Here is a 26,893-nt window from a genome sequence, read left to right on the forward strand (position 1 = left end):
ACCGAGGAAGCCATGTGTCCCAGTAGAACGAGGAACTGGCGAGCTGTGGCTGTGTGTTGAAACTGCAGCTGGCGAGCTAGGGACACGAGGATTTGAACCCGTCGATGAGGAAGGAAGGCCTTTGCTTGTAAGGTGTCCAAGTCTGCCCCAATGAAGGATAAGGTTTGAGATGGGACCAAGCAAGATTTCTCGTAATTTACAAGAAATCCTAAGGAAAGGAGTGTCTGAATTGTCAATGCTAGGGAGGATTGAGCAAGTTGTTGAGTTGGAGCCCTGATTAGCCAATCGTCCAGGTAGGGGTAGACGTGGACACCTTCCTTCCTGAGGAATGCTGCCACTACCACGAGGCATTTGGTGAAGACTCGTGGTGCGGATGCTAGGCCGAAAGGTAGGACTCGGTACTGGTAATGGTTTTGGCCTACCAGAAAACGCAGGTATTTGCGATGAGATTGTGTAATCGCAATGTGGGTATATGCGTCTGTTAGGTCTAGGGAACATAGCCAGTCCCCTCTTCGCAACAGGGGGAGAAGCAAACCCAGGGTTACCATCTTGAACTTCTCCTTGAGAAGGTACTTGTTGAGAGCCCGCAGGTCGAGGATGGGACGTAGGCCCCCTGACTTTTTTGGAATCATGAAGTACCTGGAATAGAATCCCAGTCCTTGTTGTAAGGGAGGAACGGGTTCTATAGCATTTGATTGTAGGAGAAATGATACTTCGTGCTCTAAAAGAGCAGAATGATTGGGAAGACTCCATGTTTGTAGAGGCGGGGAGTCTGTAGGAAGAGTTGTGAAATTGAGGTGGTAACCCTGTGTAATTATTGCTATCACCCACTGATCTGTGGTAATGCGAAGCCACTTGTGCAGAAAATGGCACAATCGACCTCCTACTGGGATAGTTGGAAGAGGGGTCTGGTAACTGCTGTCTATGTGACGGTCAAAGACCAGCCGCAGGGCCAGGAGGTGGAGCTGTGGCAGGCCTTTGCTTACGAGGTTGGCGTGGCTGAGTCCTGTGAGGGGTACGTGCAGGCCGGGACTTAGCCGATGGTGGATAATATCGTCGTGGCCTAAAGAAGGGCTTTTTAGGGTCTTTCTTAAAAGGCTGTTTGGAGGGTAAGTCTGAAGGAGTGGATGAGAGTTGTTTCAGCGTCTCATGATGCTCTTTCAATTCAGCTACTATTTGCTGAATTTGCTCTCCAAACAAATTATCTCCCAGGCAAGGTAAATCGGAGAGTCTGTCCTGGACTTCCGGGCGAAGATCGGATGATTTAAGCCAAGCCCAACGTCTGGCTGAGATGGCTGTGGCTGAAAGCTTTGTGGAAGCATCAAAGACATCATACGAAGTTCTTATTTCATGCTTTCCAGCTTCAAGACCTTTGTCTATAAGGGCTTGAAGCTGTGGTTGAAATTGTTCAGGTAAAGTATTTGAGTAGTCCTGCATTTGTTTGAGAATGGCTCTGTTATACTGAGTCATATAAAGCTGATACGAGGCAATTCTTGATATCAGCATAGCTCCTTGAAAGACTTTTCTGCCTACAGCATCTAGGAATTTATTTTCCTTAGTAGGTGGTGTAGAAGAATGTGGTTTTAGTCGTTTAGCTTTCTTTTGCGCTGATTCAACGACTACTGAGCGATGGTCCAATTGTGGTTTTTGAAAACTGGGAGCTGACTGCACCAGATATGTCGAATCAGCTTTTTTATTTACTGGTGTAACAGATGCAGGCGATTCCCAATTCTTTTTAAGCAGATCTTGAAAAACCTGATGGATGGGAATGGAGGTGATGACTTTGGGAGCATCCAAAAATTGGAGTAATTCCATCATCTCATGTCTGTCATCTTGTTCAGAGTGGAGCTGAAAAGGGACTACTTCTGACACCTGCTTCACAAAATTTATAAAAGACAAGTCCTCAGGAGGAGAACGCTTTCTACTCTCCGTAGGAGAAGGTGGTGAAGGTAAATCTGTGTCAGAAGAAGTATCATCACCCCAAGTGTCATAAGGATCAGGATGACCGGTAAGATCAGGTGGAGGCTGAATTCCTGAAGGTCCTGGTTGAGGCTCTGGATAACTGGAAGGAAGCACCGAGGGCTTGGAGTATAACCTCGATGGGATCGGTGCTGGAGCCGGAGCCGGTGATGGCGGAGGGCACCGGCGCCGGTCGCCGTGGAATCGGTGCCGGCATCGGAAATCTCGGTGGAACCGAAGAATATATCGGTGGCGATGGACGAGAAGGCACCGATGGAACCACCCCCGAAGGGGGAATCAAATACGGTGTTTCTCCACTCGATGAAAGGTCTGTCGGTGACAGAGGTCTCGATGGTACTGGAATCGCCGGTGGAAGGGCCGATACGAGCTTTTCCATCCGAGTGAGAAGCGGTGCCAGGGCTGCAGCAATCGGCTCGGTGGCCGGTTCTCCTCTCGGTGCCGGAGTCGGTGCCGTAGGAGGTTGGAGCTTGTGCATCGCTTTCTCGATGGCCTCCTGGACCAGCCGGTCCAGTTCTGCCCGGAGACCAGGGGTAACAAGACCCGGCTCAACGGGAGAGGGAGGCTGAGGCTGAGCCGGAGGGACCACCGTCACCGTTGGAATCGCGGCTCCCAAACCCCGAGGGGGTGAGGGTTGCCTCGGTGTCTGCGAACCAGAAGTGGACGGTGCCAGATCTGATCTCGGCTTCTTAGTCGGTGGCTCGGTCGGAACGGAGGTCGATGACGATGGATCCTCGACAGGCCGAGACTTGTGAGGTCAGTGACGATGCTTGTCCTTCCGGTCCCCTCGACCATCCGGGGGAGGGACTGGAGTCGATGGCTGTGCAATCGTCGATGGCGGACGGTCACCGGAGGGCTGCCGATGGTGCAATCTCGACGGTGCCGGTTCCGAAGACGTCGATGCAAACGATGGCGTTGGGGTACGAGCATGGAAAAGGAGTCCCATCTTCTCCATCCTGGCTTTGCGACCTTTTGGTGTCATTAAGGCACATTTGGTGCAAGTCAGGACATCATGCTCACTACCTAAGCACAAAACACAGACGCCGTGGGGGTCTGTGATGGACATAGTCCGGGTACACTCAGGACACCGACGGAAACCCGACGCCATGGCTATGAGCCAAAAATGTAACCGCGGGACTGTCGACTGCCAACAGGCCTCGAGGGTGAAACTCGACGGAAGTCGACTAAACGGCGAAAACTTACCGAAGGTCCGCGGAATAAAAAATTTGTCGAAGGGAGACCCCTGAGGGGCAAATTTTTCTTCAGAATAAGAAATTCCAAATTCCTGTCAGGAACGTGGTTAAGAGCTCTTCTGCCGCGTGGCTACTGCTGCGCGGAAAAAAGAAGACTGAAGGGAGACCCCTGCTGGCTGCAGGGTTGGTGCCGTGCTGGGCATGCTCAGTAGGGGGCCATTCAAAGTTTCTGAAACTTTGACAGAAGTTTTCCGTGGTGGGCTCCATCCTCGATGTCACCCATTTGTGAGGACAACCATCCTGCTTGTCCTGTGAGAAAGAATTGCACCTCTCCACCCCACCTTCTTCTTATATAAACTTCTAAGAAGCCTCATTCCTCACAGCATTACAAAATTAAAATTGCCCTTTCCTCCATTAACATTATTCCTGCCTCTTATCCACCTAGTTTAATTTTTCTCCACTCATGGCCTGCTTTTTCACTTAAAATTCTCGTTTTCTGTCTGTGTGTCTCTTTATCCTTATTGTAAGAATCAGGGAGCTGTTGCGTCCAGTCTTTGACGGTTTCGCCCCGCTTGTTGCACCCCTACCTCAGCTCCTCCCGCTTACCTGGGCAAGATGGCTACTGCAGCGTCGTCAAGCCGACCTCTCTGGCGTCCCCGGAACAGCTATGGTGTAGCCGTATGCCATTGCTCCTCCCAGGTACCTGCTAGGGTGCGCGACACAACCCATGTCTAAGTACGCCCAGTGGTGCGAACCTTGAGGGTGTTCCCTCATCTGACGTCACACCACTCCGGATATAGCAACTTCTCAAGATTGCTAGCTCATTGAGTTGGCAAAAGCTCGAACAGACACGTACTGTTCCTGTCTGTGCTACTCTGCCGCTTCCCAGCTGCCTGCAGGAAGCTTTCCTTCTGTCCTTCGGGGTTTACTACTAACTTGGGTACCCATTCCTCGGGGGCCCTCTGTTCTATTTCAGGTGCCATTCAGGAAACAGGCACTCGCTCCTTGAGGGCCTGTTCTCCCTGTCTCAGTGCCTGTACCTACTACAACCATCTGGTGGAATCGCATTCATAACAGCTAACACCGAGTGAGTACTCTAATCTCTCATCTGTCTCATCCACAGTATCTGCTGCGGAACCTCCTGACGTCATCTTGGAGAGAAGGGCTCCCTCTGCCGAGGTCCCTGAGACTACAACTCACCACTGCCACCTGGTGGCTACTTCAAGCTGATAAATAATTATTCCGGTGTTTTGTGTATAAGAGTCTAGCCCAGTGCTGTGGCTCCTCACGGGGCTCCTCCCCGTGGGCATGGTCATCTCTACAGCACTCAAGGATCCACTAAAACACACGTAATAACAACAGGAGCAGAGACTGTTTATTATTTGTACATCTGGTATGCGTTACAGAAATGATGATGATGATGGTTCTAGTTCTCTACTAAAACTGGAGGTCAGAATCCACATTGTATAATGATCCTAGTGATATAGATGAAGCTTCTTTCCACTGTATGTCTAGGAGGCATGGTCCCACTTTAACAGAGTGAGGACATGAAGGTAGCAAGTATAAAAATTCTCTTTATGACAGAATTTAAAAACAAAACATTTTGTTCTTCCGAGTAGTATTTCAATACAGCTCTTTTAAGAGTTAGCTACAAAATGCTCACCAAACATGTACATTACCTGAAGGGCACTTGCATGTTTACTCAGGGATTTAGCTGAATCATATTTTGTTTCTCCTGTTAACAAGTTATTCGTGTTCTCTATCCATGATTTTATATTCTTCAGAAGCTCATCACATTCTTCCATCTTACTAGCACCCTACCAAAAGAGAATATTTTAAAATAATCTGCTTTAAACTGATTTAACAGAGTACCATTATTTTAGCAAAATCCAGTTAAGTATGTAAAAAAAAAAAAATTGCAGCAGGTAAATGTACTTAGCAGAATGTCATTTGCAAAGTGCCCAAGTTAGTAGTGAAATACACAGCAGCTTACCTAGTACCAAAGCCATCCTTGGAGATGGGGAAGGGTGAATCAGACTGACTACTCCAAACCCCATGACACTGCAATAGCCCCACCCACAGCAAAATAATTTCCTGTTGGCGGTGTCCAACTTCATTTCCTTTCCCCTTCTGGCCTACAGCAGCCGTTTATGTGTGAGAGCACATGGCAGCGGAGGAGAGGCCAGAAGTCAGCTTCCACCCCTTGCAGCTTTTTATTCTCAGGGGGTGCCCCCTCAACTCTATAATCTCAACAAGGATATCTGTTCCCTGCTGATTCACCCCAGACCCTTCTAGGGTCAGCCCTGCCTACTACCCAGGGTTTCTTCCTGAAAACATCTGTTGGATGGAAGACATTTCCATATTCAGTACAGACCACAAAAGAGCTGCAGATTTGTATTGGAATCGGCGGGCAATCTGTGGACAGCTGAGGGAGCTGGGGAAGGAGCCATGGTCATTGCTTAAGGGTGCAACCTTATGGTTGCATTCAAGGCCCATGATTCAAGGGTTCTGGAAGATGCCATAATACACGTCTCCTGGCCCAGAATCATCATTGCAGTGACCAAACTAGGGATGATCAGGAGGGGTTTTTTTTGGGGGGGGGGGGGGGGGGGAAGAGGGTGGGAGCGAGGGAGATATAAATAAGGGAAAAATCTCTGGCTGATTGTGAATGAAGACTCATTGCCTAAAATCTGAGCTAGAAGTACACTGCCAGGTTAAAAAGTATATATATATATATACACACACACTACCACCTTTTATTTATTTCATGCTTTATCACCCAATATATATATAAAGTATACAAAAAATTAAACAAAAACCCCTCTATACACAATGGAAGTCTAGCTGCCATCAGCTCATGCTCCTGTGAGCTTTTTGCCATTCCTAGCACCTGCACCCAGAAGCTATTCTGCATTTCCATTTGTGCAATTCTCTTTAATCTTATTGTAGACATCAGACTGTTCAGAAAGTAAGAGAAATGCAAAGATGTGACAACCCAAGTTGAAAACGGTTTTATACTGTGGGCAGTTTGTCGCCTTGTGACGTTTTAATTAAATCCTGTGCCAGTAGAGGGCTGATTATGCTTTTTACCTTGTTCAGTAGTGCAGTTCTGCGCTCGGAAAGTTTAGAGACTTGTTGATAGAGTTGGAAGGGCATTATTAAGCTATCCATCCACGCTTGTGCTTGAGCCGGGTCCTCTTCAGCAATATCCTGAACCTCTGAGTCCAGTTCATTGAGTCTGGAATGCCAATGGTCCAGTTCATCCCAGATTTTCTGAATGTGCAAAATAAAACATCATTAACAAGACAATTCAGGATAAGGCAGTGTTTCATTGTGAGGATACAGCTAACAAGTATGTGCTACATGTGTCAAACTTTGGACTTGATTTTCTAGATTTATCATTACTAGAGGAGGGGGGATTATTCAAACTGGCCATTTTGATGCAGTTTGCACCCACTTTTGAGTTCCCTTTTCAAAGAAAAAGTATGCGCAGACATGTGTACCTGGGTTTTTGTGCTAGAAATTACTTGTATAGATTTGAAAATGTCATACACTTTTTCACTGCTGACTTAAACATGCCTCTGAGAACACCTTCTCTTACTGCAGCTATAGTCTGCGCATTACGGAACAGGCCAAGGGAAGGCAATTTTCCGAGAGCCGATTTATGTGGGTAAAATGCTTTCTACCTACATCAATGCCAGTCTTAGATTCTTCTAAATATTAACTTGCCACAACTTCTTTTGGTTTTATTCCTAGGTCTTCTTTCATATTCTTAGTGCCTGACTTACTAAAAGCTTAGCCGTGGTCAAGGAGAGAATGCTGGATCTGATGGCTCATTGATTTCACCCAGCATGGCATGCCTTATGTTCCTATGGGGGTTTTTTCCCTCGGTCTCTCTACTGGGAAAAAAAACTTAGCAAATCAGTCCCTTAGTATATTTTGTTCCTTATGTTGCATTTTTAATTACCACCATGCTCCCATTGCCTACAGAAGCTGTTTGTATAGTATTTTTATATTTTACAAGCGTACGTATGATCGTTGCATCAAATTCTAGTAGGGATCAGCATAGTAATGTCTAAATTAATTTCTATTTACAATGATGGTAACACCCACATTGGAGGTGCTTTTAAAAACTTTAAGAGTGGATACTGTGTCAGGAATGAAACATAAGTCTGAACAAAAAAAAAAAAAAGGAATGATTTTGTTTGTTGTATCTGCCACTTGAATTATATGCAAAAGTTGTTTCCAGCATGGAAGTTTTAATCTGCAGCACTATGATGAAATATTCTTTACAATTAATTGCTGCCACTTCTTTTTTCAGATACATGAGAAGGGCAGAACACACAGTGCCAATTTGTGTCACGGTTTGCAAGGGTTTTATGAGTTGAGATTTTTGAATAATGGAGTGAAACTGCTAAGCAAGGGCCCTTAGATCACCAAAAACAAGTAGATTAAAGCCGTTCAGAAATTAATTTTAGTTTTTAAAAACATGGGATCCTGTTCTTCATTTTGATATATACAATTTGATTTCCTGTTGTGGCGGGACATCAGGTTTGCCAGATGCAGAAGCCTCTTGGAGGAAAAAAAGTAATGTACAGCCTGCTAATGCTGTCCAAGTTTAGCTTTTGGACCTCTTCATAGGTGTAGAGTTGAAATTGCACCCCATTTTCCCTGCTGGAGAGTAGGTCACAGTCTCATTCCCGAGGTCCAGATTACTTTTTCTTGAGCGATGGTGCTTGTGCCTGACTTTCTCCTTTGGCCTGCTGGGTTGGCTCATTTCTAACCCTCCTGCTGATTGAAACTGAGGCTGGTGAGTAGATATCAGGCCTTCCCTTTTACCAGAATTCTGCCCCAGGGACTCATACAGCCTCTCTCCTAAAGCTTCAGAACTCATTATTCTGGCTGTCTTAATCCTACCTGGTACTTAGTGAATGCAGCTCCTGTAACACTAGTAAGTAATTATAAGCTTCTCTTCTACATTTTCCCCCTTTATACATCTCCTTCCTTGGGCACTGTGGGAACATGATTAAAGCCCTGCCCCTTCTTCTTTCATGCTCTCTTCCTGCACAGTGGTGTATTTTTAAACTGTATGGTTGTAATGTCAAGTACAATCTGATGTATGGTTGTAATGTCAAGTACAATCTGATGTTTCCAGGTGATGATCCATCACCTGGAAACATTTCAATAGAATATGACGGGTGACTAATGTAAGGGTACACATCTTTAAATAATAATGCAGGGCCTCAACGGCCCATTTAACCACTAGGCACTACTTTTGAAAGACAGAAGTTCTTCTCCCGTGAATGAAACTTCCTACTAATATAGAGGATTTGGTGCTCTTTAGGGATGTGGTCTCATTTCTGTCATTTCATTTAGCATACACTACTTTTTATTAGCACATGTTAAATGTTGTATTTTCTACTTCAGTTTCTTGGATTAGGGCAGCTCCTAAGCCTATTTGCAAGGTGTCCATTTGTACAATGAATTCTATTCATTGTACAAATTCATTTGTTCACACAGGTTTTTCAGACTTGTGACTTACCTTTCCCAAGCCTCAGGCCATTGTACTTGGTTTGGGAACAACTTCTTTATCAGGTATGCAAGGGGATATGACCAAGTCTAAAAAGTTTGGTCTGCTATTCCCATCAACGATCTTATTTTTTTTTTTTGTTTTTCTTCTCAGGCAGTTGGCTACTGCTTATATTTTAACACTAAGAGGCTTATCTGTTCTTTTCACAATAACGAAGCTCAGGTATTTTGTTTCCCTTTGGGATAAACCACACTTCTGGATTTTGCAGTTATCTCTGCCTCCTATAAGAAATGCAAAACTGCTTGGAAGTCTCAGTCTAGGATGTTATCCAGGTGTGCTGCTGCATACTGGTCATGAAGTCTCAAGACAAGATTCATAAGGTATTGGAACATTGCTGGTGCCCCAAGAAATCCCAAAAGAGATCACCTAAAACTGGTACAGCTCATATGGGACTACAAATAAAGTCCTCCTCCCCCCATGATTCAGGGGTTAGCAGAATCTGCTAATACTCCTTTATCTAGTGTATTGTATTGATCCCTTCTCAGTTGGTCTAGTAATTCATGCAGGGTAATGTCTCCAAATTGACTTTTTGCATATACCTTGACAGAAATGAACCTCATATGTAAGCCAGGGTATGTCGAATATGATCTCAATCTCTCAAGTTTACTGCTAATGATCTTAATACTTGCATTGTGCCAAAGAGCATTTCCTTCTAGGAGTTCATAGGGTATACTATTTACATGCAACACAACTAAAAAGAACTTCCAGGCACATCTAATCAGGCCATTTTCTTGGTTGCTGACTGCAACATTTGGTATTTGAGTATCTTCTTTCTTTCCATACAGTCCACAGATGTGAGACATCAGATGTTCATCAAATTCTGAAATGATTTCCATAAAGTGAACTTGAATACAGAGCCAGGTTGTTTCATCCGATTTCTGTACAAGGACAATAGGACTGGACTAGATGATTGAGGATAAAATGAAATGGATTATTTTAAATTTGGACATTCATAGAGGTGAAAATTTTTAAACATATATCAGCATTTGGTTGAATCTCTCAACCAGGCATCCATTTGAAGATGATACATATATGTCTGGATTAACCAAATGCCCCAGAAATTACATAACTCCTGCATAAGGCAAAACATCAGATTTACCCTTTGGTCTGTCAAGATCTCTTTAGGGATCCTCATATGGCTGAAGATTTTCATTAGCTGTATTATGGTTTTCAAAAATATCAAGCACAGAGGAAGTGCCCATGGATAGCAGACGGCATAATCAGCATATACCTGTGTTGCTCCCACTCTTCTGGTCTAGTGGCCCTATGAAATCCACTTAAATTTAGTTAAATGGAACTTCAAGATATGGGTATTGAGGAGTCTTCCCATTACCCCATAGGAAGTTAGCTGGCATTTGGGACAGGTAGCACAATTATCCTTCACTTGTTAGTATATATTAGGTTTAAAGAACAGGGTTAGCAGTCATGCCAATATACTCTTAGCTCTTCAACGACAAGAAGGGGGACTGAATGGGTCAATCTTAAGAGATCTTTCTGAAAAACTTGGTATACCAGCAATTGATGTATGATCCACCCACAGTCTAGAGTCCTTTAGTAACCTGAAACAAAATACTACTTGCCAGGTTCTTATGGCCTGGATTGGCCACTGTTGGAAACAGGATGCTGGGCTTGATGGACCCTTGGTCTGACCCAGTATGGCATGTTCTTAATATCTTTTCTGTTTATCTTTATTTATGATTTCTCTATCTTTTATAGTCACTTGGAAATACAAGTGATTTAGTATCAGGTTCTTCTTTAGTCCTTATTGAATATGAGAAAAGCACTCTAGTTCTTCCTGGTCTGAAAGAGAATCTACTTCTGCTTGGAAAGGTAATGTCTCTTCTCTAAGCTTCCTGGGGACCTTAGCCCTACAAGTTTATTATTTTGACTCAGCTGTAATGGATGATGATTAGATGTCACTGGGCCAACTACTTTGGCACCCCATTGCTTCCATTTTATTTTTCTGGTCCTTGTCTGAGGGTTGAATAAATCCAATTTACTGAAGGGACATATTTAACTGAGAATTTGCTCTAGCAGGGGTGAGACTTGTGCCTCTGAATGGATAGCAACACTCTTGTTAGCTTGGTTGCTCAGAGGTGGTCTAACAGTGAATAATTTCTCCCAAGCACCATGAAATAAGGGCGATCACCTGCCACTTGAAACTTAATTTGTGGCACTGTGGTACTCCGATTTCTCTATGCACACACTGCTGGCCTTTGCTCCCAACCCTTAGGGTTGTTCTTCAGTAGGTAGGACTCCCAACTCAATTGATTTGTTTGGGCAGGCAGACATCTCTACATAGACAAACAGTTCAGTCATCTTCACTGCTTCCATGAGTCACCGTGTGGGCTGACAGTGAACCCATTCCTGTATTCAAGGAAGTAGACTTCTAAGAACCTAGTCAAGCCTTACCATTTCTGCCACATATGTTGTCCGAGCTGTAAAGAGAAGCAGCCCAAGTCCTGTAAGCTTTAAGCAAAGTCCTGGGGGTTGAATGCTGGTGATATACTTAAGGGCATAAAACTGGTGTTGACAGGACTCAGTAATGATGATCACTGAAGTCTATCTAGGATGGCATTCTTCACGTTGACATAATCGAGAGTAGTATCATTATCCACAACCTGGTAAGCGGCTTGGACTTTGCCTGTTTGCCTGTTAATGTGGACTAAGCTGAATGACCCATTTGATCATAAGCCACTAGGCAGTATCAGCCATCCATTCAAATGTTATCAAGAATGCCTCTGGGTCATTTATTAGTGATTACAGTTCAGTTTCTGGTTATAAGGTCAATTTACCAAAATCTGAGATTTTCCCAATTGGCACTTGTGCACATATTCCTCGGAGTCTTGCTGGGTTTAGAATTACTGAGACTGGTTTTGTTTATTTACAAGTTAAAGCGGGTCCACATGTTGAAGGATCTTTTTTATGCTAATTACATTTCTTTACTGGATCAGGTCAAAAAAGATTCACGTGTTTGGTCTGATTTAATTATCTCTTGGGCAGGGAGAATAAGTCTGCTTAAAATTTCTGTCTTGCCCTGTTTTCTACAACTTTTTCAGCACTTGCCTTGTGCTGTTCCCCAGTGTGTTTTTCAGTAATAAAAAGTTCTTCTTCTAGTTTTATTCAGAATAAGAAGATACCTAGGAAGAAATTTTCCTCCCGTTGGAAAGCAAAAGAATATGGTGATATGGGACTTTCACATTTTCAGCTTTACTATTTTGTTTCTAGATTGGCTTGCCTCTGATATTGGCTTGAAATTCCATCTGATTCTTGTATCATGGCTGAATCTGGAGACAGCAGGGGTGCGGAGCTGTAGTTTGGATACCCTGTTAATTCCCCCTACCCCCTCCGGGATTGTCCAGGCATTTGGAGAGTTATTTGCTTCACTCCCTGCCCATTACTGCACATACTTTGTGCTATTTGGAGTAAGATGTGTAAAGTGTTAAAGGTTCACATGGTTCAGTTCTCTGCACTATCCCCTCTGTGAAATTATTCCTCTTTAGCTCTTTGAACTATGTTCCCAGATGCTAGTCTCTGGTGGGAAAAGGGGCTCTACTTTGTAATTCATTTGTTGGAGGGACTGGTATTCTGTTCTTTTCCTGATCTTTCTGGCCCTTTTAATATACTATCTCATTCTCATATTTAACTGCAATTGAGAAAGATATTGTTAACTGGTCTGTCTAGGCCCGATCCATCCAAGGCTTTGTGTTGTCTCTAATATGTATTTAACTACAAAGGTTCCTATAAAGAAATGTCATTTTGCTATAGGAGTTTCTTGGCCTTCTTTGCAGGGGAGGAGACTTCTCTATCTCTTAGACGACATGGAATTCTGATCTTCCGTTATCTCTAGACCAAGATGATTGGCTCAATCTCTGGTCCACAGCACATAATGGGGTAGATTTTCAAAGGGTTAAGAGCGTAATATACGTGAGTAACCCTTTCAGAACCCTCCTGCATGCACCGAGCCTATTTTGCATAGGCTATTTTGCATAGGCTCGGCGGCGTGCGCAAACCCCAGGACGCGCGTATGTCCCGGGGCTTTGAAAAAGGGGCGGGAAGGGGGCGGGGTGTGGTGCAGGTCCGGAGGCGGGACAGAGGCAGTGTCGGGGGATGGTGCGCCAGCAGCTGGCCAGAGGCAGGCATAAAAACATGAAATAAGGTGGGGGGGGGGGATTTAGGTAGGGCTGGAGGGTGGGTTAGATAGGGGAAGGGAGGGGAAGATGGGGGAGAGCGGAAGGAAAGTTCCCTCTGAGGCCGCTCTGATTTCAGAGCAGCCTTGGAGGGAACAGGGAAAGCCATCGGAGCCTCCCCTAGGGCTCGGCGCGCGCAAGGTGCACAAGTGTGCACCCCCCTTGCATGCGCTGATCCCGGATTTTATAACATGCGTGCAGCAGTGCGCGCATGTTATAAAATTGGGTGTACATTTGTGCGCGCCGGGTATCACACACAAATGTACCCCCGCGCGCGCTTCTTTAAAAATCTACCCCAATTTGTCTATTTATACTTGCCAGAAAGAGTTAGTGTTAAGTATTGTGCATTGCAACTATCGCCATCCAACATGTTATTCCAGATTAAAGCTACCCCCTCCTCTATGCTGGAGAGGATGTGGAATAGAGGGTTCATTCTTCCATATGTGGCGGCAATGTTATGTTCAAGCTTTTTGGTCTCTTCTCGAACATGAATGTATTGCTATTACAGGTGTAGTGTTTTCTTTAACCCCTTCCTTTGTTTACTGGGGGAATTGGGATTCTCTTGAAGTTCCCCTCTCTCATAGGAAATTCCCTTGACATTTAATACATGCTACCAGATTCACAATCACTCATTTTTGGAAGACTATTTTTCAAATGGACTATTGGTGTCGACAAGTTGCAGAGGTCGCCGTTTTGGAGTGGATCTCTGTGGGACTAAAGAAGAAATTGGACCAGTATGAAAAGACATGGCAACACTACTGGGACTAGAAAAAGATAAATTGTAATTTTTTTCTTTTTCTTGTTTTGGTCTATGCTGTCTTTACAACAACTCTGTTTCTATTTATGATATCAGTTGCACTGTTTATATGCTATGTTAGAAATAAAGAGTTCACAAAAAAGAATGCCTCTGGGTCATTCTCTAGGCACAGTTTAGTTAGTAGGCACTTTATTCATGGTGTGGCTTGTCTGACTGAGTCAGAGCTGGTTGTTCCTAGTATCCCAGTTGGGGCAGGCTGTTGTTGCCATTAGAGCAATTGCCATGTGATCTGCTGCTGGGTCTCCAGTTGTTGCTAATGCTGCTGGTGTGTGCGATAGTGTAAGAATTGCTATTGAATTTCTTCTTATTGCTTGTCTGGTTACTTAAGGAGGCAATCTACTTCCATCTTATTCTACTCATGGATATATAAGGTGGACAGCAACAGTGCAGCTTGATTCCCTGCCTGAAAAACCATTGCTCCCAAACAAAAAGTAGAGAGAGTGAGGAGTAAAATACTCCAAAAAAAATTCCTTTTTTAATTTTGTTCATACATCTGCTATGCTGATCCCTGGGTATTCTTACCATGACCACCCACGTATGAATGCATGTAAGTCTCCTCTCAGCATAAGGATCTAGCTTCCAGCACCTCCTGCTCTAGAGGTTTCACTTCTGATAAAATATATAGATATGTCAGGTCTCCTGGGTGCTAGGGGCCATGTATTATCCAAACACTGTTCAAGTATAGGCATTGGGTTTCTCTTCCTCTTCTTAGATGCAAGGTACAAATTGCACCTGTTTTGTTTGCAGTCTCAGCCCTGAGGTCCGGGCTACTTCAAACAAGTCCCACTGTGCTTTGTCTTCCTTTTTCAGAGTTGGTGCACACTGTACCTGTCTTTCTCCTTTTCCTAGCACACTCTAGCATGCAAAACTGGATCCTTTCTAGCCCTCCTAGTAATTGGAGATGGGATTAGTGGGTGGAGTCCAGGCCCTCCTACTTCCCAGAGCTCTATTCCAGGGACCCTACATGCACTGAAGTTTTGGTTTCCTTTTGTTTGTCTAACTCCACTTCTGAGGTTGGTTGGTGCAGCTCTCGCAACACTGGGAAGTAATTTTAAACTTCTTCTGTGCTTTCCTTGCGAACACATATAACCTGTCTTGCCTGGTTTTTAATATAATAAATATATTGTTCTTGAGTATGAGGATCAAAATGATCCAATTATAAACATGAAAACTCTAATCTCTGTTGTGTTTTATTCTAAGAGTAGGCATAGCAAGCAGTAATATTGTCATTGAATTATTCTGTTAAGCCACTAATTTTAAAGCTCTTTAAGCAATTTGCCCAGCAGCTTTGTTAGCAAGAGAGTCACAAATTACCTCACACATACTGAACTGCTTCATACTATGATGCCACAAATGACATCACATGCAGTGCATAAGCCAGATTCCATTCCTGTTATCTAATATGTGATACCGGTTCGAAAATGGCCTGCTCCCAGAGGTTTAGAGGAATGGTAGGACAGTTGTCTAAAGATTTCAAAAAGTATGCCTTTGCAAGATAACTCTTGATACAAGGTGAGTACTAATCTACCCACTTTCCCAGAGCCACAGTCAAGCAGTGAAGCAGTACTTCGCTGACCAAGAGGACATGGATGCCATCACCTGCAGAAAAAGCCTGCCCATTGATCTGATTGGCAGATATCACTGTGCAGTCAGATTTGAGGTTTTTCATTTGGTTGCCAAATGGCTCCAATTTTATTTTATTTTTTTAAGAACAGGCTGATCCAGTTCTCATGTTATACCACTGGAGTATGGATCTTCTCAGGGAAAAAAAAATCAGCGATAAAGTTTAATGTGGCAAAACTAAGACTGCTCAGACAACTTTTAAAAAATGGAGCTAGCTGGTATTACTGCTCTTCCACATCTTGTGTCAGCTGCTCATCACCAACACTTGTTTAAAATTCTTATTATGTTGTATTTTTCATCAACAGAAATAACAGGAGATGGAGAAATAGTAGCTATTATTGCCTCTAGCACCGTAGGGTGGATATGCAACAGGAAAATTGGAAAGACTTCTAGGATATTGCTGCACAGGTCAGAAATGACAATATGGTTTTTCTGACAATATTTTAAAACAATGACCTGCCATGAGTTTTCTAAATAAAATTTATAATGAGGTACTTTTCCTTAATTTTATTCAGACAATATGTTTGCTTTACATTATCTACTATGAAATAGAAGTGGCCATCACCTACTGGTGAATGTCCCTTTAAGTATCATATTATTTTTATTTTATTAATTTTATATATCACCTGAAGCAACTATATTGTGCTAAGTAGTTTACAATTAAACATACATCATCAGGTACAGATAAAAAAGTCATGCATAAAACCAAAACAATTCAACATAAAATTTAAAACATAATACCTATATCCTTTTAAAACATATGGTTTCTATATTAAACCCTGCCAAAGGCTTAAAAAAAAAAAGGAAAAGCTTTCAACTGTTTGTGCTATACTTTAATATCTGATAAGAGATGCAGGTCTCTTCGCAGAGCATTCCATAAAATAGGGCCAATAACCTAGAATGCCCGAGATCGAGATTTTACTATTCGATTTTCTTTTAAAGACGGAACAGTTAAAGAGAGATAACTTTTTAATTGCAAGGACCGAGGAGGTTGATATAAAAGTAGAAGCGAGATAAATAAAAAGGGCTAATGCCTGAAATAACTTTAAAAATAATAGCCAGTTTCTTAAACTTAATACGTTGCTCCACTGGAAGCCAGTGAAACTGGACCAGAATAGCAGAAATATGTTCATGTCGCACAGGACGTGTGGCAGCATTTTAGAATAACTGCAATGATCTTAAGTGACACCTAGTCAATCTAAGTATCAAAGAATTTCCATAATTTATCAAAGCCAGCAAAAATGCTTGAATTAAATCTCTAAAATCATTTGTTGATTTAAAAAAAAAATAAAAAATTTCTCAAATGCTGTAACACATGAAATTTATAAAATCCTGACTGTTAATAAGCTTACATGTATGGGGTATACAAGTTGAACTCGAATCTAGGTAAAACCCCAAATTCCAAACTGATTCCACCAATGGCACCTAAACATCATCAATTGTTAGCCGTAAACATGTTCCAGGAGGAGGTGTGAGAAACGCATGGATTCAGTCTTCTGAACATTTAAAAATAACTGATTAGATGGCATCCAGCTTTTAATTTGCTGTAAACAATCAGAAATCATTTGTATTGTACTCAAAATATCTGTTTGAACTGGGAAAAATAGTTGGATGTCATCCACATACATTTTATAAAATGGAACAAGCATCCAGAATCACTGTAAGGGGATGGTTATAAAGAATGAATAATGTAGCTCAACATAACAGATCCCTGAGGGTCTCCAGCATTCAAATAGTGCTATGTGGAATGACTTTCGACTGATTACTCAGGCTTTAATTTTATCCTCATTAGACTACTGCAACGCTCTTTTCCTTGGTTTACCACAAGCATCTATACGTCCATTACAATTAATACAAAATGCTGCTGCCCGCATGTTATATAATACACCTCGGTCGGAACACATCACCCCTGTTTTACAACACTTGCACTGGTTACCAATTACATACCGCATCACTTACAAAATTCTGACTACAATACATAACCTACTCTATAATACTAACTCCATCTGGTTATGTTCCTTACTACGAATTTACAGACCTACCAGACAGCTCCATTCACTTGATAAATGTATCCTTGAAGTACCTACCATAAAAACTGTCAGTCTAGCACTAACCCGTAAACGAGCATTCTCTGTTGCCGGTCCAATACTTTGGAACGCATTGCCTGAACACATTCGTCTGACTGCTAGCCGTATAGAATTCAAGAAACTGTTAAAAACCTATCTTTTCACTCAAGCATACAACATATACTAAGTCCACTACATTATAAGTCTCTGGTATTTTATGCTTATTTTATGATTTTAATGAATTTGTACTTATTTTATTTTTGATTTGTTTGAATGCAATGTTAGTGTAATATTACTTGTGTATGTTCTAATATGTAAACCGCCTAGACGGATAGTTCCCTACCCATTGTGCGGTATATAAGAATTGTAAATAAATAAATAAATAAATAAACTGATGCGATGCTAAGTGGGAAGCAAACCAAGAAAATACACTTGATCCGTGCGGGCTGATGTCCTGTAATCTCTATAACAGCCATGAATGATTAACCATGTCAAATGCGGCGCTAGCATTCAGAACAATAGCAATTACAGCCTTATGAGTTTTCACTGTACTAAGTAAAAAAAACCAAAAACTTGCTACTGATAGTAAAAGAGTTTCAGAGCTATGCTCTTGTCTAAATCATAACAAGATTAACAACTCTCTCCTACGAACACATTTTAATGATGTTACCTTTTGAATTTCCTTAGCTTTTATAAGGTTTTCACTTTTCGGTTGTAACATCTTTTCAACTGTTTGAAGGCCATTGTTAATTTCCTCTACTTTTTTATTCATCACATATTGAGGAGAACTTTGCAAGACTTCATCTCGGATCTGTTGCAAAAAAAAATAAATCTTTTAAATTAAGCTGTTTAATCAAGCATCAGGTGCAAATAAACAACAATGAAGCTAGCAGTGTACTGGAGGATCAGAGCCCTATTAAACACTTGCTGGGCCTCTCCCAATGCTTGGTGGTCATGTGAGAAACATGAGTAACACAAACATTACTTCTCTTCCTTACATTGTAGAAAGCGAAGGTAGAGGACATGGACCCTTTTAGCTCCAGGTTGCCAGGTCAAATCAAGTTCAACTGTGACCATCAATTCTCTCATGCAGTAGTACTTTCCAAATGGATTAATTTTGCGTATACCATGGCAGGAATGAATCTCACTCGTGAGTCAAGGCACTTTGGACATAAATTTACTGCTAGTGCTCATAATAGAACTTGCACTGTCAAAGAGAGCTTCCTTCTGGTATTCCTACAGTGTAATATGAACAGGCAGCACATTCCCCTCTGAAGGTTGGTCAGTGCTCCTTGTGGAATGAGCTGCTAGCCTCAGTCAAGAACTTATAGACAGGTGCGTGGTGTAAATAAATGGAAGAAACCCCATCCTCTCCATCCAGCAGCCTTCATAAAGTGCAAAATTCAGTAGAAAGCAGATGAAATATAATGTGGACAAATGCAAGGTGATGCATACAAGGAAGAATAACCCATGCTGTAACTACAAGATGTTAGGTTTCATTTTAGGAGTTACCACCCAGGAAAAAGATGTGGGTGTCATAGTTGATATTACATTGAAATAATCGGCTCAGTGTGCTGTGGCCATCAAAAAAGCAAACTAATAGGGTCACTCATCAAAATGCATTATGGCGTTAATGCCATAAAGCATGCGATAGTTCTGTTACCGAACGGCGCAAATGCACATTTTTTTGAAGGGGTGGGATCGGGGAGTGGTTTGGGCGGGATTAATGAAAATGAAGGGCAATATCGCACCGTGTGATAGCATAATGCATGCTATTGCATGTTTTTAATGCCGGAAATAACTACACCTTTTTTTCTGGCATTAAGCTGTGCAAAATGCCCAAAACAGCTGTAACGCAATTTGCGATAAAGATTGCAAATTGCATTTCAGCCATTTCTGGGTTTGGAGAGGGGAGAGGAAGTATAGAGAGAGAGAGAGGGAGAGAAAGAGTGGAGTATAGAGAGGGAAAGAGAGAGAGCGCCAGCCTCTGCGGAAGCCTTCACAGTATTCATCTATTTATATCGTTATAGGAGGGCCAGCTAATAACTCGAGGTGAGAATGTGGTGGTTTAGGCTTTTGGGGCCAGTCTGACATGCAGAGTGAGATGTATGAACAGTACAGTACACCTCAGTGAAGATTTTCTGTCATTTGGAGTGAGGAAAGTCTCACAAAGTTGAGATTTCTACAATGTTCTCTCGCCCAAGTTTGATGGGCTCTATGCTCTCTCTCTGAGGATGTGGTTAAGACAGTGGAGCTGGGTTTAAAAAAGATTTTGATAACTTCCTGGAGGAGAAGTCCATAAACTGCTATTAATCAATAGTTAATAGCCACTGCTTGTTGCCGGCATTAGTAGCATGGGATCCATTTAATGCTTGGGTACTTTCCAGGTACTTGTGACTTGGACTGGCCACTGTTGGAGGCAGGAGACTGAGTCTGTTGGACCCTTGGTCTGACATAATATGGCATCTCTTATGTTAAGTTAGTGAGTAGTACATTCAAAACAAGTCATAGAAAATTCTTTCACTCAATGAACATTTAAGCTCTGCAATTTATTGCTGGAGGATGTGGTTACCGTATCTGGGTTTAAAAAAGGTTTGGCAAGTTCCTGGAGGATGAGTCCATAAACTGTTATTAACAAAGTAGACTTAAGAGGTGAATTTTAAAAGCAAGGTGTGCGCCAAAATTAGGAGATGTGCATGCATGTATGACATACGGATGTCCGCCCAATTTTAAAAGCAGCCTACATGTGCAAATCTCTCACTCTGATTCAAAAAGGGGCATGGTGTATGTGTGGTTTGGGTGCACCAGGGCGGGGCCAAGAGATGTGCATGCAAATACTTATGCGCCTGGGTGTGTGCCCAGATCCAGCGCTGCATAACTTTACTTCTGTTATGCTGGAGGTGTTACCTTGAAAAAAAACAAAAGAACATCCATCCCTAAGGGGTTTAAAGAGTCTAGGGTAAGTGAGGGGATTGCAGGCTATTAAACCAGGGAGTTTTGGAGGGCCTAGCTCTACACTGGGCGAACTGGTGGATGAGTTAGTGAAACTGTTTATGGCATGGATGCGCACCTTTTAAAATTCCCCCATTTGCACGTTTCAAATCCGGATGTGTACGCCCAGTTGCAAAATAGGGCACACAGATTCATGCACCCAGGGCACACGTGTCAATGTGTGCCCCTCCCCCTTTGAAAGTTACTGTCCTTGGACATAGCCTCTACTTATCACCGAGCAATAGAGGCATGGGATCTATTTATTGTTTGGGATCTTGCCAGGTACTTGTGTCCTGGACTGGCTACTGCTGGAAACAGGATACTGGGCTTGATGGCCTCTCAGTCTGACCTAGCATGGCAATTCTTATGATATGTTCTAAAAGTATAAAAATGTGCAGGCAAAACGAAAGCAATTAATCGTATAATCTATAATCATATAATCTATGCATTGTTAAGGATATTAAAAATGTAGAAGACACACCCTTCATTCTAAAGCAACACCACACGAGTGATGTCCTTCATGCTCTGAGACCATTACCTTATCCTCCATGTCTCGCAGTGCTCTCTTGCATTCCTCTGTCTGTGCTTCAATCTCTGTGGGGACTATGGTGTACATCTCGGAATACTTGATCCGCATCTTTTCCATGATATCGATTGTTCTTAGCTTCTCTTTGTTAATTAGATCCTGAAGCTCCTGAACAAACAAACAGAGAGAGGGGCTGTAGTCACTTTCAAGGCAGGAGTGCCTAAACTTCAAAATAAACCCTGCAATGCCCTGCCCATTCTCAATGTAAATTAGTACGCGTTTTCCTTGAGAACCAAAAAAAAAAAATAAAATCTCGTGACTACTTATGCATACTGACTACACCTGAAAGATACCCCAACTGTTTTCCCTCAGATGACGCCTACGTTCCCCTTTCAATCCGTAAGAACTGATTAAATTTGATATCACCCTGGTCTCTTATGCACTTACAACAATATCTTCAGATGCTGAAAATCCATCTTAGGTTTCACCTTGTCTTTGTATTGTTCCTTTGCAATCAGCATTTTAGAAACAAACCCGTGCTGAAGAAACCTACCAGACTGCACACATTTTCTAGCTTTCTAGTAATATTATAACACTACTGAAAGCTGCAGGCTTGAAGCTAAAGTGTCTGCTTTCATGTAATTACATGGAACAGCAGAACATGGTCCTTTTCAAAATGACAGAGACCAGCCGTATGAGATAAAAGAAACCTGAACAACACTGGCATAGGAACAAAATTCAATCCAAGGCCTGCTGCCAAAATAATAGTGCAGGAAACCCCCTTTCTCTGGAAAGGTTACTAAGGAGTCCTATTCACTTAAGGTTTTCTCCCATTTTGTGTCTAGGGAAAAATGTTTAGTAAACAGGGCCCTAAGACTGCTAACCCACCAATGGAAAAGGCCAACTTTCCCCCAACTACCCATACGTAAGCAGCCGTGTTAAACTGATCACGGCCATGTCAATGCAGCCTTGCTCTGTGGTATTCCCCGCAACCTGCCTTAGTCAGCCCGAAAAAAAGGTGACTGATTATTGCAGGTGTGGGGAGGAGGAGGAGGGATGCAAAAGCAGGGTGGTCTCTGTGGCCCTGCACCCCCCGCAAGTCAACACTCGCCCATCCCCATCCTAGGCTCCAGATCTCTGTGACTGGGGAGGAGGCAGGAAGAAGAAAGTGGCCTGTCTCCATATTGCTGCTTTGCCAGACCAATGCCATCTTTGGCCAGGTGAGGGGAGCGCTTGGCATATTTGGGGAAGTGGAAATTCTGAGTCTGCTAGGAGGCTTAAGACGGTGCCTCTGCCCCTGTAGTTACCTGCTAGCGTGGATGAAGTAAATTTAACACCTACACGTAAATGCCACTATAATAGGGCCCATCTACTAAAGGTTTACTCCTATTTTGTGTCTATGTGAAAAATGCTTAGCACACAGGCCCCAATAAATAATAAGATCATTACCATATAATTGTAATCTGTATTTAATGTATCCAATGTAACTGCGGAATATACGTTCAATACAGGTTACAATTGGCATATACACAATCATGATAATATACAATACATATCATATACAAAAATCAAATTTAAAGAAAACTATTATTGTCCTGTCCTGGTGTGGAAGTACCATTTTACTTGTCTTGTGCAAACATTATATATTTTGAAAGATGAAATGGTACTTTCAAATCAATATTAGGACATAAGGGTGTAATCAAAGCCAAAAAAACAACAAAAATCTCTAATCAAATCAATAGAAATGCAGTCCTTAAAAGACTAGAAAAACTCATAAGGCCAGATGAAAGAAAATCTCTCTTTTCAAGAACACCTGCTCTTGGACTACCTACCAGATCTGACCATAGCTTGTATCCTGACTATTCTTGCCTGCCGCCTACCTCTGACCTCAGCCTGGACCTCGACCATCCTTGTGTGCCGCCTGCCTCTGACCCTAGCAATGACCAGGACTTCTCTCGTTACTACTCTCCATGAGATATACGCCTAAGTCCTGCTGGCCCCTGGAACCCGAGGACTCAACCTAAGGGGAAAGGGGCTGGTATTGGTGAAGCACTAGGCCAGTCTTGCACCAGCCCAGTCCTGCCAGCTCTCGGGGAGGACCTACAGATCCTACCCTGTAGGTTGAGTCAATCTCCTCACAGCAACAAGGGTCTACAAACCTTTTGCAATGTACACATCGTTTGTACCACCATCAGTACGTATTTTGGTTATCTATCCCTTTTATGCCTTATCCCCCAAACCCGCCCCCAAAGCTAGTATTATAGTATAGACATATCATCCCATGTGAAGCAACTCATTACAATTAAAATAAATAAATAAATAAATAAATAAATAAACTATTGCAACTATGCCTCAATCAACTCTGATCAGCTACCCACGTCTAGCAGAGTACCCAGACTGCTTGGAATCTATCGAGCTTTGTTACACAAAGCTGTCAATTTATCCTTACAATGTACAATCTTTATTCTCCTTTGTAACGAATCAAAAGGTGGGGCATTGGTACTCTTCCGTCTGCCAGCTATTTCACATCTGGCTGCTATTCTAATCTGAAACACCAGTTTCATCATCTTTTTAGGCCAATCATGGGGGTACAATGAATAACAAAAAGATCTTGAGAAATAACAGAACCATTGTGTTCAATATGTCATCCAGTATTCTCTTCACAATTTTCCAACACTGCATTTTCTCCCATTCCCATCATACATGCCAAAACTATTTTTGGCATGTATGATGCCAATAGAGATACTATTTATCTCTGAGTTAGCCATGTCTCTGGCTCTTCCTCCTCCCAGTTCATGTACCCCTGTTTTATTGTAACTTTTGTTCACTTGTTCTCTCTTTGCCTATTGTTCATGTTGATGTTAATTTTTTTCACCATTGTTTCTTGTAAACCGATATGATATGATTGGTATCATGAATGTCGGTATAAAAAAGCCCTAAATAAATAAATAAATAAATAAATAAATAAATAAATAGTGCCAGAATTTCCACATAATCACCAACAATCCTTCAACACTGATGAAAACATCTGATGTATTTGGTTTTAGATACCAATGATAGACTTTATATCAATTCTCTACAATCAGCGCTGATACTGACCCCTTGGCAGTGTGATCATAACATTGATCCCACATATCATCCTTTAGCTCCTCCCCCAAATTGTTTCCCATTCACATGTGTGTTTAGGTTTGTTTGTAAGGTCTGGAGACAATGTTTTATATATCTTAGACATATACAAAAACTCAAAAGATGTTAAGGGTCTTGTTACTCCAGCTAGTCTGGCTAAATCTCTTTGAAAATTATTCTCCACAAATATATTTCCATAGATGAGCAAAAAAGTACAACTTTCTTTAGGTTAATGAATTCTTTGCTAAGGTGAAAAACTCCATTTTTGCTTCCGGCATTGGTTCTTTGCAAGCTGAAATAATTCTTTGATTGGTCCATCAATAAAAGCTAGCTAGAAATGTTGTATATGAGCTTTCAAGACCACAAAGGTCCTTCCTTTGGATGGGTTAAAGTTTGCGAGTGACAGATTGCATCATTAAATACCTTGTAGTTCAGAAGACAATTTCCTATGATGTAGATAAAAATGCATTCCATAAACTGTGGAAAAAAATCTGTGCAGAGTCAAAGCTGACACAAATTTTACAGAAGTGAAATAAAACTAAGTCACACATTTAACCACTGGTCTTACATGCACAGAAAACTGTTCAAGAGCTAAGACTGCAATAATGAAAGGCAAAGCTAAGCTTTCTTCCTACCTCCAGGCGCGTTGCCCTTTCACTGGGGTCTACATTTTGGAAGTCTGGGCGATGGGATAATGCATTTCTCATTGAGTTCATCAGAGCCTTTATTTCTTCTTTAATCTGGTCTCGATTCTGAATCTCTGACTGCACCAAGTGTTTTCTTTTCTGAGCCTTTTTAGAGAGACTATAACAACACTTTCATAAGGTCAAGGCAGACTTAGATAATGACTCTCACATTAACAGTTTTGCTATATTCTCAATATTTTCCTGGGATGCGCCTTTTCAAATACAATGGTATTTCAAGTCCATGAACATGGAAGATGAGAAATGTTTACTCTCAAAGCAAGGATATAGCTGAAATATGTATTACAAAAGTTTACAAATAAAACAATCACAGATTAACTAGATCTTCACAAAAGGTTTCATTAGAATTTTCTCCTAGCTTCTCTCTTCTACCTTTCTATTATTTCCTATTCATTAGGTAAACAAATTTAAGAAACTATTTTGTCCTGGCAACACATAATTAAGCTGTGGAATATTTTGTCAGATTAGATGTTATGGTGTTTAAAAGAAGTTTGGACAAGTTTTCTGGAGGACAGACTTTAGCCAGGTAACATAATAATAAATCTTGGCAGAAAAAGACCCAAGTGGTCCATTCAATCAGTCCAGCAATCTTTTCATTTCCTTTTTTTTTTTTCTATTAATACGATAATTGTCGCTCTGTGCAGGTTACCCAAGTCAAAATGGGTTACCCTCAGGGACTGCAACCTCTTACTTATGGGAGCGAGCAATGGGGATTTAATCTCAACAGGATCCTGCCAGGTATTTCAAGTCAGCCATATTAGCCAACGTGGGAACCAGGATGCTGAGCTCCATGGACCATTTGTCTGATTCTGCATGATATTTCTTACGTTCCTGGGTATTTAATTTGTTTTGACATGACTCAAACAACAATAATTTATATTGGGATTGTTGGACAAGACATACTACTACAGCAGAATATGTTAGTATTAACGGATGGTTCTATGACATTAAGGTCATACTAAACCAGTACTGGGTTCAGCTCAATTCTTAGGAAAATTAAAACGGAAGCCTAGAGATGCAGTGACAGAGAACCATGGCTAGCTGAGCCAATTCCTGATAAAACATGGATACCTCATTGTCCAGGGGAGCAAACAAGTTACCAAAAATATCATTCATAACGTGCCCTACAGCAATAAATCTTCACAAAAAGGTAGCCGGTTTACCCCTAGTGGGTGATCAGACTAAAACTCTAAAAATGCAGAGAAATGGTTTCTCCCAAAATTGTTTTCCCCTTTTTTTTTTTTTATATAAAGTATCCTTCGCTTCTCAACCGCACAGTAGATCTTTGCTGTTCTTTAGTTTTTAATCATTTACCACTTGCAAGCCCCCAACAGAATCCTTACAATTAATTTTATTTCAGAAAATTTCAAAATTCAAAAATTATATAAAACGTAGGCTCTCTTGAGACCCTCAGCGCACCCAACAACTGCCAATATTTTAGCAATCAGGGGAGCTCACATCAACTCTACGTCCCACCGTCACATCAGTACCAAAACTGTCTTTACAGAACGCTCAAAAATGCTTTTTGCTTCAAGTTAAGAGATAAACTATTGCCGATATAGTTCAATGCAGATTTGCTATGCCACTGAGAAGTGTATGATACTCTTATAAGAAAGAAGGGGAAAAAAGAAAAGAGAAAAGAAATTTTTAGAGAAAGGATTTCTAAGCAGATTTTTTCAGAATTCTTTTCTGGTCACCCACTCTAGATAAACTGATTACTAATTTGTGAAGATGTTTTCTACAGATTATGTTATAAGTGACATTTCTGGTAACCTGTTTCCTTCCCCTCGTTTGGCTACTAGATATATTTTAACAGGAGACAATAGTTTTTTTTTTTTGTTTTTTTGTTTTAATTCTTTAGTGGCCCGCCTGCCTGGTTTGGATCCCTCCCTGGCGCAGGGAGGTATGGGGTAAACCAGGGACAGAAAAAATAAAAGGACAAAAGATAATAACTAGACTGGTGACAACTGTATTCCAGATTTGTAGCAAGGGGACAACTGGGCACTGTTGTTTTCCCTGTGGAGCAGAGAGATGTCATAATAAAACTGTTCTGTTTAAATCCAGCATGAAACTTGTGCTGTTGCAAAAAG

The 26,893-nt window shown here is 41.8% G+C and overlaps 1 protein-coding gene across 3 annotated transcripts in view; it reads right to left on the minus strand.

Moving 5' to 3' along the window:
• SYNE2 (spectrin repeat containing nuclear envelope protein 2) overlaps window positions 1-26,893 on the minus strand; it is a 799,865-nt gene that overhangs the window by 303,595 nt on the left and 469,377 nt on the right. For all 3 annotated transcript variants that reach the window (XM_029598126.1, XM_029598125.1, XM_029598127.1), the window contains exons 58-62: window positions 24,735-24,903; window positions 20,986-21,141; window positions 18,127-18,267; window positions 6,261-6,443; window positions 4,850-4,987 (exon numbers count right to left, since the gene is read on the minus strand). In XM_029598126.1, coding sequence (XP_029453986.1) covers window positions 4,850-4,987; window positions 6,261-6,443; window positions 18,127-18,267; window positions 20,986-21,141; window positions 24,735-24,903 — 787 coding nt within the window. The remainder of the gene's footprint in view (window positions 1-4,849; window positions 4,988-6,260; window positions 6,444-18,126; window positions 18,268-20,985; window positions 21,142-24,734; window positions 24,904-26,893) is intronic.

Source organism: Rhinatrema bivittatum, chromosome 4, assembly GCF_901001135.1.
Source record: "Rhinatrema bivittatum chromosome 4, aRhiBiv1.1, whole genome shotgun sequence".
In the NCBI taxonomy this organism is placed as follows: domain Eukaryota; kingdom Metazoa; phylum Chordata; class Amphibia; order Gymnophiona; family Rhinatrematidae; genus Rhinatrema; species Rhinatrema bivittatum.